At 39.9% G+C, this 17,385-nt stretch overlaps 1 protein-coding gene and 1 long non-coding RNA gene across 40 annotated transcripts in view; both read left to right on the top strand.

Moving 5' to 3' along the window:
* The window catches only part of MAP2 (microtubule associated protein 2), a 323,896-nt gene extending 319,791 nt beyond the window's left edge, over positions 1–4,105 (top strand). For 35 of the 39 annotated variants that reach the window (XM_069733495.1, XM_069733482.1, XM_069733469.1 and 32 more), the window contains 2 exons: positions 1,268–1,380; positions 2,720–4,105. In XM_069733495.1, the coding sequence (XP_069589596.1) occupies positions 1,268–1,380; positions 2,720–2,935 (329 nt within the window). In that variant the 3' untranslated portion in view covers positions 2,936–4,105. The remainder of the gene's footprint in view (positions 1–1,267; positions 1,381–2,719) is intronic. The other 4 variants (XM_069733503.1, XM_069733502.1, XM_069733501.1 and 1 more) reach the window with 2 other exon arrangements.
* A 944-nt stretch (positions 4,106–5,049) lies between these two features.
* LOC138644737 (uncharacterized) lies at positions 5,050–11,265 on the top strand. The gene is made up of 2 exons (XR_011314656.1): positions 5,050–6,355; positions 6,397–11,265. It is a non-coding gene; the product is annotated as an uncharacterized lncRNA (long non-coding RNA).
* Positions 11,266–17,385: the final 6,120 nt, after the last annotated feature.

Below are 17,385 nucleotides of genomic sequence, written 5' to 3'. Positions count from 1 at the left end.
ACTTTCGTTTCATCCCTACGTGTATCGCGAATGTTGCATTTTGTTGTGTGACCCCACTGATCTCTAAGTGTAGGCGCAATTATATAGTGCAGGATTTAGCCGCTGATTGGTCGATCATGTGACCTCACATAACTGCTGAGCAACACTTAATCTGTAGCTGCAATTTGTCAAACCTTGGCTAACGTTTGATGTTTTCGGACTTTAAGTAAGAAGGTTAGAAAGACAATTGATCAAGTTTTTAAATATGACCACAAGAGACCAATTTATACCGGGATCCATTTTCAGCAGAGAAAAATTGATTGACACAACACCAATACGATAGCACAGCGGTGGCTTTTAGCCTTTTGCTATGGTCGCTGGACAGAAAAGGAAATGATACTTTGTGGTCTAGCTGACAGCAAGGTAAAGAAAGAATTGTATTGAGCTAATATACTTCGGCCACTCAAGTTGCCAAAACACCAATAGCATGCATTTTATTTATACATACTATGTTGGAGAATTATCGTTATAAGTCTCTAGTGTTTGAGAAATCCTACAAATAATGTTATCAGAATATCAGAATAAATTAAGGAAAAATAATAAAGGTTAAATCTTTCATTTTGCATTGATCTTCATCAATAGTGTGTAAGAATTAGTAATCTTAACGGCTTAGTTGCTGATCTGAAGAGTCGGAGTGAGTAAAGCAGACCTTTAACCCTGCTGTTCTGTTCGGTCTGGGGAGACCTATTTTGAACTTTGGTATTTTTTGGGGTGTTCAAGATGCGGTTCTGAAACTTGTGGTTGATTGACTTAAATGAGGATGGGTCGGTCGGCCACGGGTTTCAGAGCCGCATCTTGAATATTTTAAAGAATATTGAAGTTCAAAGTCGGTCATTTTTGACCAACAGAACAGCAGGGTTAATAAAGTATTTAAAACATCCACATTGTATAAATATGTCTCTGAACCACTGAATCATTGACAAAAAAAGTTCTAATTTGCTATGGAAAAAGATCGGACTCCATAACATACAATGGGGTCTCTTGAATTGGAATGTATTATGAAACTTCTCGGAGCTCAGTGTAAAACAATGAGATCCATCAGTGTTATTCAATGTCTGGTTATGTGAGCAGAACCTTTCACTTAGCTGGTCGTTTAGCCAAATGCATTACAACAGATTGCTTTTTTGTTTTATTTTTTGCTTGTTTTTTTTGCTGCCTATCTATTTCAGTGACATACGACCGACCTTATTTTACTTCATTAAGTTAATCTCATACTTATTCTGTGCAGGTGGTGGAAATATTAAGATCGAAAGTGTTAAACTGGATTTCAAGGAAAAAGCCCAGTCAAAGATCGGCTCACTAGATAATGCTCACCACATTCCTGGTGGTGGAAATATCAAGGTGAGAAACTAAAATTGTTAGTGTTGCGTAAAGAGTTTCTAAACTTTTATTTTTTCCCCCATAAATCAATAGCACAAGTGAAGGTAAAATCTTTGTGATATATGTTATCAAAGAAAAATGTCTCTTTCCCCATTGATCAGTCACTACTTCCCTCCCTCAAAAACTGCGCAAATCTGTCCTCAGTGCTGTTTTCAGTAAGGGATCAACTTACAACTGCTGCCTATAGAAGTATATGGAGGAGGGAGATTCTGGGAGAAGAAAGAGGCAGAGCATTCACAAAAAGAAAGGTCCAAAACTCTCCCTCTTCACCGCACCATAAAGCTTTTTTGTCTGATGATCTTACACAGCTGGGTATTCCCAAGATAATAAGTTCAAATCAAAGTATCAAAGTTGTGCGTGTTCTGACCCCACTCCATTCATTGTTTATAAAACTGCCTGCTATATCCATCAGTCCCATTGAAAATGAATGGCGCAAAAGGCGAGAATGTGCACCACCATTCTACTAAATATGGGGCTATGCAGAACATGGTTCCCAGGTTCCAGAGCAATCCGAAATCATTGGGGGTTCCCACCGGTCAGACCCCAGTGATCAGTAAATTATTCCCTATCTCGTAAAATAACTTTTTAATTAACTTTATTACTGTGGTTTATGTAACCCCTAAATACATTTGGGCAATTACCCAAGCCCTTAATGAGAATCTGTCACCAGGTTTTCACTACCCCTTCTGAAAGCAGCTTGATGCATAGGCAGAGACCCTGATTCTAGAGATGTATCACTTTCTGGGCTGCTTGCTGATGGTTTGATAAAATCACTGTTTTATCTGCAGCAGATCAACAGTTCTCTGAATGCTGAGCTCTGTATAATCCCGCCCACACCACTGATTGGCAGCTTCCTGTGTACACTATGCATAGGACAAAAGCTGCCAATCAGCTTTCTGTGTACGTTTTGCATAGGCAGAAAGCTGCCAATCAGTGGTGGGGGTGGGGTTATATAGAGATTGTGAATATGAAGGTCTATGGTTGCAAGTTTACTAGTTCTCGAGTGATAGTCACCTTCTGGTAAAACAGTTAGTTTATTGAAACTACAGCAAGTAGTCTAGTAAGTGACACATCTTTGGAATTGGGGTCTCTTTCTCTACGTCATGATACTCTCAGATTGGATACCAAATCCTGGTGACAGATTCCCCTGAACAATACTTCAGTTGCCAGTCAATACAAAGGCTTTTTATCTATGGATTTCAAGTTCTCAGGTGTTAAATAATCCTTTCAAGATTAGATCAGAGTATAGATTTCTGCACTGGTAAAAGAATATGCTGATAACTTTTCTTTTTTTTGACAGATAGACAGTCAGAAGTTGCATTTCCGAGAGCAAGCCAAGGCCCGAGTTGACCACGGTGCTGATATAGTGACGGAGTCTCCAGGTCGTTCTAGCATTGCCTCTCCACGGCGTCTCAGCAATGTGTCCTCTTCTGGAAGCATCAACCTTCTAGAATCACCACAGCTTGCCACCCTAGCAGAAGACGTCACTGCGGCTCTGGCCAAACAGGGCTTATGAATGTGTTATACCGTTAGCAGTGTATGAAGCTAATCTTAAATAATAATAATATTAATAATGAAATTATTTACGCATGAGCTCTTGGCAGGATTTGGGCTCAAAGCAGGTGTCACATTCATTTTTCAGATCCTTTTACACAATGAGCAATTATCACATAATGCCAAACCTATACGCAAGTAGGTTTCCATTGTATACATAATTTTCTGAGTGAAGTTGCCAGATTTCCCCTTTATGTTACTGGCATAAAAAAAATAAAATCCTAGGATAACTGTAGACAGATAGTAACTGGTCATAACTTGTCATCTAGAAGACCAAACGTCACATATTAGGATACTTTCCAAGCATCACCCAAGTCCTTATCACTGCTCTTGACTAGTCTTGCATGGAGCCCTACAATACTTGGTGTTTTTTCAACATGTGCCTGCCAGCCACCCGAACAAAGTTTGCGTAAGAGCCATGTCCTGTTAGAGCGGCTGCTCATCTTCCCGTTCAGTTCAGATAGTGGTCAAGCTCTTTGTTCTATCAAAACCCCCGTCCCCCAAGCTAACAAACCCATTGAAGCTTTCTGCAGTGCGAAAGGCCGAGGTGCGAAACGGTCAATGAAGAAGACAAACACTCGCCACTATCCAACATACCAGTAATAAGCAGTTCTTGGTAGTGTATAGACGGCCATGTTGGTACAGTGGGAGAAATGCTCCCCATTGGAGGAGAGTGCTTTGAAAAAAAAAAAAGTGGGGCAGCATTGAAAGGGAGCAGCTGTTAACGCACTTATTTTATGACTAGTACCTGTATATTTAACGGTCCTTCAGCTACTAGAATGCCTGCTTTGCTTTGTAATATTGTGCATTGCAGACCTTACGAGCAGCAGAGGCCATAACTTTAGCTTTGTGCATAGGCAAAACATTTCCAACACCTTTTTTTCCACCCGTTTGATACAGTATTATTAATCTAGATGTATATATTTCTCTGTGGCCATGTTTTCATTCATTCTCCCAAAAACCTTTTCATATACTTGAAAAAGAAAAAATCCATTTCTTACTCACAGTATCTGTGTCTATTGCACCATTTGGTAAAGCAGTTTTAGGTAGGCATAATTTAATATTAGGAAAGCTTCTTTTTTTCCTACGTAAAAAAAAATGCAAAATTAAAAAAAAATAAATAAAAAAAAAATGTGTACTTAAAAGAAACTCAGAAAAAAAAAACACAGCAAAGCTCTTTAGCATGAAATTGCTCTGTTTGGGGTCTTAAGAAGCATTGGCTGTTTTGATTTTCTTTTTTAAGCTGGATTGCTCCAAAAAAAAAAAAAGAGCTGTTTTTGTCAATGACTGCTTTTCTCTTGCTCCTCATTTCGAAAGGGCTGAAGTGTGAGTTGATTTTTAATCCTAAACGTTCCTGTTTTCTTTTCTATGTGCAAAGATCCAGTCACAAAGTGTTGCTGATTTTTTTTATTTTTCTACTTGCTAAAGTTGAACAACCCTCTTGATTCTGGCTAGAGAAGTGTGAAGATGTACAAAACGTTCTGAGATGGTAACTAAAGGTACTGTCACACTAGACGATATCGCTAGCGATCCGTGACGTTGCAGCGTCCTCGCTAGCGATATCGTCCAGTGTGACAGGCAGCAGCGATCAGGCCCCTGCTGTGCTGTCGCTGGTCGGGGAAGAAAGTCCAGAACTTTATTTCGTCGCTGGACTCCCCGTAGACATCGCTGAATCGGCGTGTGTGACACCGATTCAGCGATGTCTTTGCTGGTAACCAGGGTAAACATCGGGTAACTAAGCGCAGGGCCGCGCTTAGTAACCCGATGTTTACCCTGGTTACCATCCTAAAAGTAAAAAAACAAACACTACATACTTACCTACCGCTGTCTGTCCTCCAGCGCTGTGCTCTGCACTCCTCCTGCTCTGGCTGTGAGCGTCGGTCAGCCGGAAAGCAGAGCGGTGATGTCACCGCTCTGCTTTCTGGCTGCCCGGCGCTCACAGCCAGACCAGAGAAGCAGAGCGCCGAGGACAGACAGCGGAAGGTAAGTATGTAGCGTTTGTTTTTTTACTTTTTAGGATGGTAACCAGGGTAAACATCGGGTTACTAAGCGCGGCCCTGCGCTTAGTTACCCGATGTTTACCCTGGTTACCGGGGACCTCGGGATCGTTGGTCGCTGGAGAGCTGTCTGTGTGACAGCTCTCCAGCGACCAAACAGCGACGCTGCAGCGATCCGGATCGTTATCGGTATCGCTGCAGCGTCGCTATGTGTGACGGTACCTTAAGTGAACTCATAACTTTAAGACATTGCTCCGATCTACAGCAAAGGGCTAGTAAGAATATACTACTGAACACAAGAAGACAATGGCCAAACACATTGTAATTGTACTGTCAGCTAGGCATGTTCTTAAATGTTAGAACTCCAAACCATCGTAAGTTCTAAAGTCTGACTTTATGATGATTACTCACTTTCAAACTCTATAAGATCTCCTCCAGGCTTTCTGCTGAAGAAAGCCAAGTCCAGGAATGGTACAATATACAATATGGATAATCCATTATTGTTCAAGGACTAACATAAGGAAATTAAAATATGTATCTAAGTCTAGTACGTAGAACATACAGAATACCCATAATACTACGAATACTACAGAAATCACTGAATCGTCAGAGAGAGATTTAAGAAATCAGTGAAAGGAAAAAATCAAAGAAATGAGATGAAAGGTCGGGACTAGAGGTGAGCTGATTAATTAGCGTAGGGTCGAGTTTGAGTTGAATTTCCTGAAATTTGTAGCTTCATGCAAATTCTGACATTTTTAAATTTGATTTCTGATTCACGGTTCACAAAAAACCGTGTCCGGCACCATTTCCCACGCTGCTGATGCTTCAGAGAACGGGCTAATGTCGTTTTGCATTGCTGTGCGGGCTTACCCATAATGCCCTTCAGATATAACATCCCACAGATTGTCATACTTTGTGCAGCGGTGGTCAGTACCTGAGCTATCACATATCAGCGGTTCCCAGCGGAGTACGGGTTGTATGGCAGAGATGTTTTACATCTCCAGAGTCACTGGGTGAGTGTCTCTCTCCTGTAGAGTGAAAGCTATTATAGACAGTAGGAGCCTCTCTCTCTCACTCTTCTATAGAGTGTAAGCTCTTATGGTCAGTGGGGTTGTCTCTTCTGTAAGGTGTAAGCTCTTATGGTCAGTGTGGTCCTCTCTCTTCTGTAAGGTGTAAGCTCTTATGGTCAGTGGGGTTCTCTATCACTCTTCTATAGAGTGTAAGCTCTTATGGTCAGTGGGGTTGTCTCTTCTGTAAGGTGTAAGCTCTTATGGTCAGTGTGGTCCTCTCTCTTCTGTAAGGTGTTAGCTCTTAAGGTCAGTGGAGTTCTCTCTTCTGTAAGGTGTAAACTCTTATGGTCAGTGGGGTTCTCTATCTTCTGTAAGGTGTAAGCTCTTATGGTCAGTGGGGTTCTCTCTTCTGTAAGGTGTAAGCTCTTATGGTCAGTGGGGTTCCATCTCTTCTGTAAGGTGTAAGCTCTTGTGGTCAGTGGGGTTCTCTCTCTCTCTTCTGTAAGGTGTAAGCTCTTATGGTCAGTGGGGTTCTCTCTCTTCTGTAAGGTGTAAGCTCTTGTGGTCAGTGAGGTTCCCTCTCTTCTGTAAGGTGTAAGCTCTTATGGTCAGTGGGGTTCTCTCTCTTCTGTAAGGTGTAAGCTCTTATGGTCAGTGGGGTTCCATCTCTTCTGTAAGGTGTAAGCTCTTATGGTCAGTGGGGTTCCATCTCTTCTGTAAGGTGTAAACTCTTATGGTCAGTGGGGTTCCATCTCTCTCTTCTGTAAGGTGTAAGCTCTTATGGTCAGTGGGGTTCCATCTCTATCTCTCTTCTGTAAGGTGTAAGCTCTTATGGTCAGTGGGGTTCTCTATCACTCTTCTATAGAGTGTAAGCTCTTATGGTCAGTGGGGTTGTCTCTTCTGTAAGGTGTAAGCTCTTATGGTCAGTGTGGTCCTCTCTCTTCTGTAAGGTGTAAGCTCTTAAGGTCAGTGGAGTTCTCTCTTCTGTAAGGTGTAAGCTCTTATGATCAGTGGGGCTATCTATCTTCTGTAAGATGTAAGCTCTTATGGTCAGTGGGGTTCTCTATCTCTCTTCTGTAAGGTGTAAGCTCTTATGGTCAGTGGGGTTCCATCTCTCTTCTGTAAGGTGTAAACTCTTATGGTCAGTGGGGTTCCCTCTCTCTTCTGTAAGGTGTAAACTCTTATGGTCAGTGGGGTTCCCTCTCTCTTCTGTAAGGTGTAAACTCTTATGGTCAGTGGGGTTCCCTCTCTCTTCTGTAAGGTGTAAGCTCTTATGGTCAGTGGGGTTCTCTCTCTCTCTCTGTCTTGCCTGAAAAGTATGAGTTGTTATTGTCAGCAAGGTCCTCTCTCTCTGTTTTGTAGAATAGAGTGTAAGCTCTTTTGGTCAGTGAAGGCCTCTTTTTCTCTGTCTTACCTGTAAAGTATAGGCTCTTATGGTCAGCGGAGTCCTCTCTCTGTTTTGTAGATTAGAGTGTAAGCTCTTTTGGTCAGCTGTGTCTTCTCTCTCTGACTTGCCTGTAGAGTATAAGCTCTTATGGTAAGCAAGGTCCTCTCTCTCTTTTGTAGAATAGAATGTAAGCTCTTATGGTCAGTGAGGTTCTCTCTCTTACTTACATGTATCTTCCAGGCAATTACAAGCTTTCTAGTATTGAGATTCGCAAAAATTCATTCGATGCAGATCAAATTTTTGGGGAAAATTCGGCAAAGTTAGCAAAATCAAATTTCAAGAGATCCACTCATGTTTGCTTAGAACGCAGAGATAAATAGTTATCATATTTTGATGCAGGTAATAGTTTTTTAGTGATTAGATAAATATAGACAATATTATTTAAATACCTGTGAAAAGTAAGGAAACATAGTAAGTGCTAGAATGCATTTCCTTACTTTGCCAAATGAAAAATTTCAAGTAATATAAAGTATTTTTAGAAAAAAGTAGACACCACCAAATTGTAGAGTAAAATTTTAAAATATCTTTTGAGATGATGGATTTATGTAGGGACCATCATCAGGCTCTTTTAACATTGTGTTATGTAGTGTGTGTTGGAGGTACTCTCGGGAGGATCTACTGATATATACCTTCACGGATGACATTGTATAGGCATAGTCACATTACCCATAGGCTTCCACTATAAAAAATGTACATCAATAATAATAATAATAATAATCTTTATTTATATAGCGCCAACATATTCCGCAGCGCTTTACAGTTTAACAGTTTCAAACACAAAAGTCATAAGTAACAACGTTAACAATACAATAATTAAAGCAAAATAAGACGACCCTGCTCGTGAGAGCTTACAATCTACAATGAGGTGGGGGAGATACAAAGTACAGGTGTGTATTTACAATGATGTATTTACAATCATGGTCCAGCCATCTTCAGGGGTTGGGGAATAGATGGGGATAGTGAATGGGCTACACACACACAAACATAACATAACTTTGATTAGTGAACGTGATAGGCCGCTCTGAACAAATGTGTTTTGAGCGAGCGCCTAAAACTATGCAAATTATGGATGGTCCTAATATCTTGGGGTAGAGCATTCCAGAGGATTGGCGCAGCACGGGAGAAGTCTTGGAGTCGGGAGTGGGAGGTACGGATTAGTGCAGAGGTTAGCCGAAAGTCATTTGCAGAGCGCAGTGGTCTGTTAGGCTGATAGACAGAAATGAGGGAGGAGATGTAAGGGGGTGCCGCACTGTGGAGAGCTTTGTGGGTGAGAACAAGTACATCAAGTGATATTTACATTATTTTATCAATAGACAGTATATATAAAGCAAAATAATTGGTATCCCTGGTTTATACCTGTCTGACAGAAGCCAAATAGACCTCTTTTGGCCTTTAACAGAATGGAAGCCCACCAGTAAGTTTTGGTGAAGATGGCCTCAGTTATTCTTTTGAACTATTTTCATGTTTGTCAGCACAGACTTGTTGTACTTGTGCCATTACTAGCTTTTTTGCAGAAGTTAAGATTTTTTTGGCCTCATCATAAAAAGTTGTTATTGGTGTCAAAGGTAGTTTTGATATATGAAGCCCATTGTCCAGTTTACAGTACCAGAAGACTAATGGAGTTTACTTGGCCAGGAACCCTTGTAGAACTCTAATTATGTAGTGTTACAGGTTATTCTGGTGACTGTTGGCTTTACAAAACTATCTAATGTTAAAAATCAATGAATCTGTACAATAAGTTATATTAATTTGTTTTTGTAACTGTAATGCACAAAGCTAGTTTATTGGTATTTCTATGGTTTATTATTAAGGTCAGATGTAAGAGCTGAGATTTAAGTATAGAGTAAGTCAAAGTTTAATTGACATGGTTTTGCAATATTGCACATGGAAATGGCAGTTAAAGGGGAATTAATAACTTAGATATTTATCGCATATCCACAGAGTATACCATAATTGTATGATAGGTGTAGATGCCACCTCTGAGACTCACAATGTGGACCCCTAGTGAGGTGCGGAATGGATGGAGAGGGCTCATGCTTATCGCTCTCTCTTCTCACTGCTATGAAAGCTACAGAAAAAGTCCAGCGTCCTTCAGCCAACTACTGTTCTTCACACATAGTTACAGGCCCAATAGGTGGGACCCCTTTATTAAAGAAATGGATGACATATCCATAAAAGATTCATTTGAAAACGTCTCTTTTAGGTAGTACCCCATGTCTGGTTTCGCTGCTTGTCTTTTATCTCCTCATTGGTCTTCGAAGCAGCAATGTGATAGTGATGCATCTAATGTTTCCAGCTTGTAAATTTTTAGTTCTTGATGATTAGTTAGGTACCAGAAGTTTGAGAGCTTATTTTTTTCTCTTTTTACTGATGAAGAAACATTGAATTGAACGCTCCTGTTCTGGTTGGCTAGCTTCCCTTTAACAAATTAATTTGTGTAACAGGAGTAACAGGATATTGTTATGACGTATAGTTTATAGCAATAACCTACATGATTATTTATGTCAGGTCTATAGGGTTAGAGGGTATAGAGTATCTAATATAAAACTGGGCAACATATAAATAAACTATTGTTGCTTGAGAGGCTCATCCGCTTTGAACAATCCTTTTTGTCAGGATGGTCCCTTGATAATAAGCTGATGACAGTGCCCTCAACTCCTGAGCCCCCAAGTAAACAGTTGTAAGCAGTAGCATAAACCGAAAAGAGGGGGCCCCATAACTAGATCAAACAGGGCCAACCATTTTGATGCCCATGTTTAGCACCCAGAACAGAATGGCCAGAATTTTTCTTCCTTTGTACTTTTTCTAGGACACTTGGACCAGTTCCTCAACCACAGGTTGACTATTGGGTGGCGAAAACATGTTGCATTTTTAGAAAGATGGACTAAGCCCCCTTTTCTCTAAGTACCTTAAAGCAAATGATTGGGCTACCTCTGGTTCATAAGTCCATGGGTGTATCTCTTATGGAACCTAGCAGCAAGTTTTCAATTACCCTCTTAGACCCTGACAGGGTCAACCTTAGACCCCTTTAACATGGTTGATTAACTTAGTAATTTAGTAGTTAACATATTAATGGTAGTACAGTGTACTAGTAAAGAAATCACAATACTTTAGGGCAATGTTCATAAACAAGTGGTGTCAAAGCATTTTGTAATTGTGTTTGCGGGCCAAATACCATTAAATGAGTCCATAGAGATGACAACCTAGTTTTTAGGTGTGTAAAGAAGAGGACTTTCGACAATAATTTATTTTATTTTTTGTGTTTAGGTACAGGAACTATTTGTACTTTTCTACATTACTGAAGTAGAAGACATTTGTAAATGATTTTGCCTGCTCTGTCTCATGGGCTCCATGAATGCTAGACACCCTGGAAAACGAAATGAAAGCCTATACTTAATACACATCTAATATTAGAGCAATTTGCTTTTAGACAGAAGATGAAAATATATTTTAGTAGCAGATAACTTTGATAAAATTATCAAAAATGTATGGCAAGTATGTTAAAATAATAATTGAGCATAGCGTCAATGTGACAACCATAGACTTACAGGGTAAGAAGTTGCAGTCTTAAGTATGATGTACCAAAAATAAAAAAATTACAAAGTTCAACTTTAGCAATGGGATAGAAAATTCAGTCCATCACTTCTGTCTTGGATTGTGAGGGGTGTGATTTACAAATCTGTGCATTTACCTGATACCTTTAAAGCCCGTAAACATAGGGAGGTGTTTATTGAATGGCTGGTGGTAGTTAGTTCATGTTTTTTCAATCCAATTTGCAATTGTATTTGTTGCTGTATAGTGATTGTTTTGCAAAATAAACCGCTTGTCATGGTCTGTACTTTATTTATTTTGTTTTTTTTTGCAAAATTCATTTTTAACATTTTATGGGAATCTGCAACGTTTTGCCACTTAATATAAGATCAGTATAATGTAGAAATAGATCACTGTAGTCAGGGTCTCTGCCCTTTCATCATGCTGCTCTCAGATGAATGTTACAAAAATCTGGCGATAGATTCCCTTGAAACAGAAACAAAGACAATAGTTTTCAACACATGGGAATGACATTATAAAAAAATTAAAATGAGATCCTATTCTGTTAGTTGCACCTTCATAAAGTCGTCCTTAGCGCGTGGCATATCAGTAAAGTCTGTAGAGTGATTCCCAATAAATTCAGACGTATGCAGTCTGATGTGTAATACCAAATGTGGAATGAGGGCTCCAATGCATTGCAAAATGGGAAGACTGATTTGTAGGGGCTCCCTCTGCAGATTGTCTCAAATGCATGATGCCCAGAGGAGGAGACCACCTTTAGGGAAGGGATGACCTTGAAGAAAGAAGAGATGAGAAAGAGAGGATGCTATGGAGTGACTATTTCAATCATTTATTTTAACCATTTGCATATTACTTATTGCTGTACCTTGCTTATTACTGTCAGTTGTGACAGTTTTAGACACTTTCCAAAATGTTACACAATGAAAAAGTACAGGACAAAATAATTGATTTAATTGATTCCAGTTCCCTGTCAACACATTACCTGTCTTGACTTGTTGAGAAGTTCTGCACCTTTTTAATGTGTCATGACCTATCCACAAGGACTGCACCCTACTATTTTCTACCATGACCTACCATGAGACTTACACCTTTCTAATCCATATCATGAGCTACTCATGAAGTCTGCACTCTTCCAATACCTACAATGACCTATCCGTGAGTTCTGCACCCATCTAATGCCTATCATGACATATCCATGAGGACTGCACCCTACTAATCCCTATCATGAGGACTGCACATTTCTAAAGCCTATCAGGACCTATCAAATGAGACCTGCACCCTTCTAATGCCTACCATGACCTATCCATGAGAACGACACCATTCTAATGCCCATCATCACCTATCCATATATATTGAGCCCTTTTAATGCTTACCATGATCTATCACTGAGGATGTAGTCTTCTAACTTCTACCATGACCTATCCATCTAGACTACATTCTTTTAATGCGTAGCATGACTTATTTATGAAGACCACATCCTCTTAATGCCTACCATGACTTATCCATGAGGACTGCACCTTTTTAATACCTACCATGACTTAGCCATGTGGACTACAGCCTTCTGATGCCCACTATGACGTATTCATGTGGACTGCACCCTTCTGATGCCTACCATGAAGACCACATCCTTCTAATGAATACTATGACCTTTTCATGAGGACTGCAGCCTGTAAACATAGGGCACTCTTGGCTTGGATATTAAAGAGGCAATAACATGGGCATCTCATGTATTTACTGTCTTGCAAATATTCTAAAATTAAGGCTGGCAGCATTAGTGAATCTACCAGACAGGCAGTTCATACAACTGCTTGCTTGCCATGAGACAGTCACAGTAGCTATCTGCAGTTGCCACTAGTGGGAGCATCCTTCACACAGATGTAGGTTACATCCAGATGATGCAGTCAGATGAAGTGTAAAATAAATGTTTCACTTTTGAAGATACAACTACATCATAAACTGTGCACAAGTCATGTGCATTTTTAGATGGTGCTTTTGATGTGTTTGTACTTGTACCTCATTGTTTGAACATACCCTTCTACAGCTTCAGCTGAGATCAAAAACCACATGCAGATATTTTTTCTGCTTTTGTCTGCACACACCCATAATTGTAGAATTTATCAATTCATGAAAATTAAGCTCCACTGAATGGACATGAATGCATTGAACTTGGATCTTAACTTTCATAAAGACAATGTACATTTTGAAGACATTACAGTAGGGCGTGAGTCTCACCATGAGTTTTGCTATCGAACAAAGTACCTAAAATCTGCTTTAATTGATAGTGTTTTCACATTTTTATTGGATTGCATAGAACTTAGCTACCTTACTTGCCAGTACATAAAAAATTGATAGAAAGAAGATAATATACTAAACTTGCTGAGTGCACCAATATAATTACATTTTTATATACTACGCTGTAAAGCAATCCTCCAAGCAATGGTCAAAAATTAAGGTTTTGAGATATTATAAAACCTTAGAAGAAAGACGGTTTTTACAAGGTACTGTTCTGTAGAAAAAAAATTAGGCATGTGTAGAGAAAATGTTGAAAAGTAAGAATGCTTGCACATAGAGAAGTGTTAATAGTTTATTTTTATTACCAGTAATTAACGAACTGCAAAGTAAATGAACATACGAATAATCTAAATTAAATCAATATTTGGTGTGATCGCCCTTTCCTTCAAAATAGATGTCATACAAGTGTTGTGCATGCAGTAAATAAACGCACATGGAATATAAATGGTTAAGTAATATACTAGAATGTAATTAAGTTCATTTGCAGGATAATGCAAGTCAACATATAGTATAAAGTATCAATAAGATTGAGTAACTCAAATCAAGATGTAGCTCCACAGACCGTGTGATGGCGTCGATCAAGTGTTAATAGTGTACAGTGGGGAAAATTAAGTATTTCATACACTGCCGATTTTGCAAGTTTTCCCACCTACAAATAATGGAGAGGTCTGTAATTATAATTGTAGCTACACTTCATCTGTGAGACACAATCTTAAAAAAAATCCAGAAAATCACATTGTATGATTTTTAAATAATTAAATTGCATTTTATTGAATGAACTAAGTTTTTGATCAACTGCCAACCAGCAAGAATTCTATCTCTCACGGACCTGTAAGTTTTCCTTTAAGAAGCCCTCCTACTCTGCACTCATCATTTGTATTAATTGCACCTGTATGAATTTGTTACCTGTATAAAAGACACCTGTCCACATACTCAAGCAAACTCCAACCATGGCCAAGCCCAAAGAGCTGTCTAAGAACTCCCGGGACAAAATTGTAGACCTGCACAAGGCAGGGATGGGCTACAGGACAACAGGTGAGCAGCTTGGTGAGAAGGCAACAACTGTTAGCACAATTATTAGAAAATGGAAGAAACACAAGATGACTGTCAGTCTCCCTCGGTCTGGAGCTCCATGCAAGATCTCGCTTCATGGGGTAAGGATGATTCTGAGAAAGGTCAGGAATCAGCCCAGAACTGCATAGGAGGACCTGGTCAATGACCTGAAGAGAGCTGGGACCACAGTCTCAAACATTATCGTACGTGAAACATGCCGTCATGGATTAAAATCCTACACAGCACGCAAGGACCCCTTCTCATGCCAGCACATGTCCAGGCTCATTTCAAGTTCATAAATGACTGTGTGGATGATCCACAGGAGGCATGGGAGAAGGTCATGTGGGCAGATGAGACCAAACTAGAACTTTTTGGTATCAACTCCACTTGTCATGTTTGGAGGAAGAAGGATTTGTACTCATCCCCCTAAGAACATCATCCAACCGTGAAGCATGGTGGGGGAACCAACATAGCAAAACTGAAAGCTGTGGGCTGCAACCCTCAGCTGTCAGCTTTATCATGGCTGCAAGCCTGGTTATCAAGAATAGAGGGACATGAGGTCCCTCCCATTTTTGACAATCAGCTAAGCTGAAGCAGACAGGTGGTATTCTCAGGCTGGTAACGGGCCATGGATATTGCCCTCTCAGCATAAAAATAGCAGCCCACAGCCACCCCAGGAAAGGTGCATCTATTAGATCTGCCAATTCTGGCGCTTTCTTGGCTCTTCCCACTTTCTCTGTGGTGGTGGCAAGTGGGGTTAATGTTTGTGGGTTTGATGTCTGCTGTTTTATGGCTGCTGATATCAAGCCCACAAGTTAGTAATGGAGATTTGTCTGTAAGACGCCTATCCATTACTAATCCCATAGTCAGATTGTGAATAAACACACAGCCAAAATAAAGTCCTTTATTTGAAATAAAAATACACACCGTTTTACTTTTTTATTTAAAAATAAAAAAAGTTATATTTCCCTTACGCCCATTCCATTGAAGCCCTAATGTCCCATAAAAAAAAACAAAAATAAAAAAGAAATATATCCCTCCCCAGTCCAACATACTGTCCAATGCCGTAATCCATGTCTGTGATAAGTGGTTTTCAACCTGGATGGTGCCAAGATACAACCATCCAGGCTGAAAACTACAAGAAAATGAACTGCTGCGAGTGCAGTGTCATTGACAAGTGGTGACATCATCAAGGTTATTGCAGGTCACTGAAGCTGCGATTCCAGCTGACTTTGCTGTGAGCCGGACCGATGATCTGTGGTGACCTCAGTGAGATCACCACTGGTGCCGTGAGAGTCTCATGATGCAGCGCTGAGCTCAGTGAGTTCACCACAGTTCACTGTAAGAAATTTCTTACCGTTAACTGCAGTGAACTCACTGAACAAGGAGTCCTGGAAGTGATTATATGGCCCTCGGAGCCCTGAACGCAATATCTTCAAGTCAGTTTGGGTTTACATGAAGAGACAGAAAGATTTGCATAGTCCTACATCCATAGAAGATCTGTGGTTAGCTCTCAACAATGTTTGGAACAACCTCCTTGTTTAGTTCCTTTAAAATACTATGTGCATGTGTACGTAGAAGAATTGATGCTTTGATGCTGTTTTGAAGGCAAACTGTGTTCACACTAAATATTGAATTGATTTGTATTTCTTTTGTTCACTCACTTATTTAATTTTTTTATCAATTAACAAAATGCAATCAACGTTTCTATTTTTTTCTGTTTTCTTACTTTGCAGAATTTATTTTACACAATACTAAAACTTTTGCACAATACCATAAGTCAAATTAAGCAATTGTTTTCAATATTATGATAGATTAAATAAACAGATGATTTAATCCAGAACAATACATCTGTATTTGAAATTCCATGTATGTGGCTTCTGGAAAGGTCAATGTCTTGGCTGTAGCCATTGCCCTTTTACTACAATAATGACAAAATGACAACCTGTTATGATGACGAAGGGAGATATTTTGTTGTGAATTTCATGCTTAGCGATAAGGTGGGCATACACATAGTCTGCGTTATATTCGTCTCTGTACCCTTCCAACAAAGGTTGCTTTAAAACAAAGGATGCCTCATTTTAACGTCATGGTAAGTAATTTTTGCATGTGTTCTTGACCACTCAAGATTGCATCAGACATGGGGAAGTGGGAAGGAAGCTAAGTGATCGTTTAACAATTCTCAAAATATAGAGAAAAATCATACAAAAGTAATATCAAAGTGAAGACTTCATTGTGACTAATACCTGATCATCATATATCACCAAGGCCTCTTTCACATGGCAGTATTTTGGTAAGTATTTTTATCAGTGCACCTGTTTGGTAAGGTTCTGAGCTTGTAATTTATGCTCACTTAAGACCGAGGGTCAATGCTTTTAGCGATCCCCTTCAGTTTGCTTACTGACATAGATTGGGGGTGGATGATGCTATCCTTTCTCTGTTACATAGGGTACATTCATTTCTGGAGACTGACGGAACCACGGTGCGAGCGATGTTCTTCGATTTCCCAAGTGCATTTAACTCCCTGCAGCCACTTTTACTACACAAAAAGAGGACTGATATGAAGGTTGAGGAGGGGATGAGAAATTGGATAACTGACTACCTATCAGATCGGCCACAGTTTGTACAGATGGGAGCAGTGGTGTCAAGCAGATTATTGAGCAGTGTAGGTGCCCCCCAGGGAACGGTGCTTGCGCCCTTTCTATTCACACTGTATACTTCAGACTTTCAGTATAAATCTGAACTTTGCCACCTTCAAAAATTTTCAGATGACTCTGTGGTTGTGGGATGCATTAGGGGAGATCAGGGGGATGAGGAATACAGAAGGGTGGTGTCGAATTTCGTGGAGTGGTGCAATGGTAACTATCTACAACTAAATGTTAAGAAAACCAAGGAGTTGGTGGCCAACTATAGCAGGAGTAAGTTGGAATGCTTACCGATCACTATTGCTGGTCAGGAGGTAGAGCAGGTGGAGAGTTACAAATATTTGGGGGTCCATTTGGATAGCAAACTGGACTGGAGATGCCACTCAGAGTTTGTCTACAAGAAGGGGATGAGCAGA

The sequence above is a fragment of the Ranitomeya imitator genome, chromosome 7 (genome assembly GCF_032444005.1).
Source record: "Ranitomeya imitator isolate aRanImi1 chromosome 7, aRanImi1.pri, whole genome shotgun sequence".
Lineage (NCBI taxonomy): Eukaryota > Metazoa > Chordata > Amphibia > Anura > Dendrobatidae > Ranitomeya > Ranitomeya imitator.
Note: the sequence above shows the minus strand (reverse complement) of the source record. Positions and strands in the feature narration are given on the sequence as shown.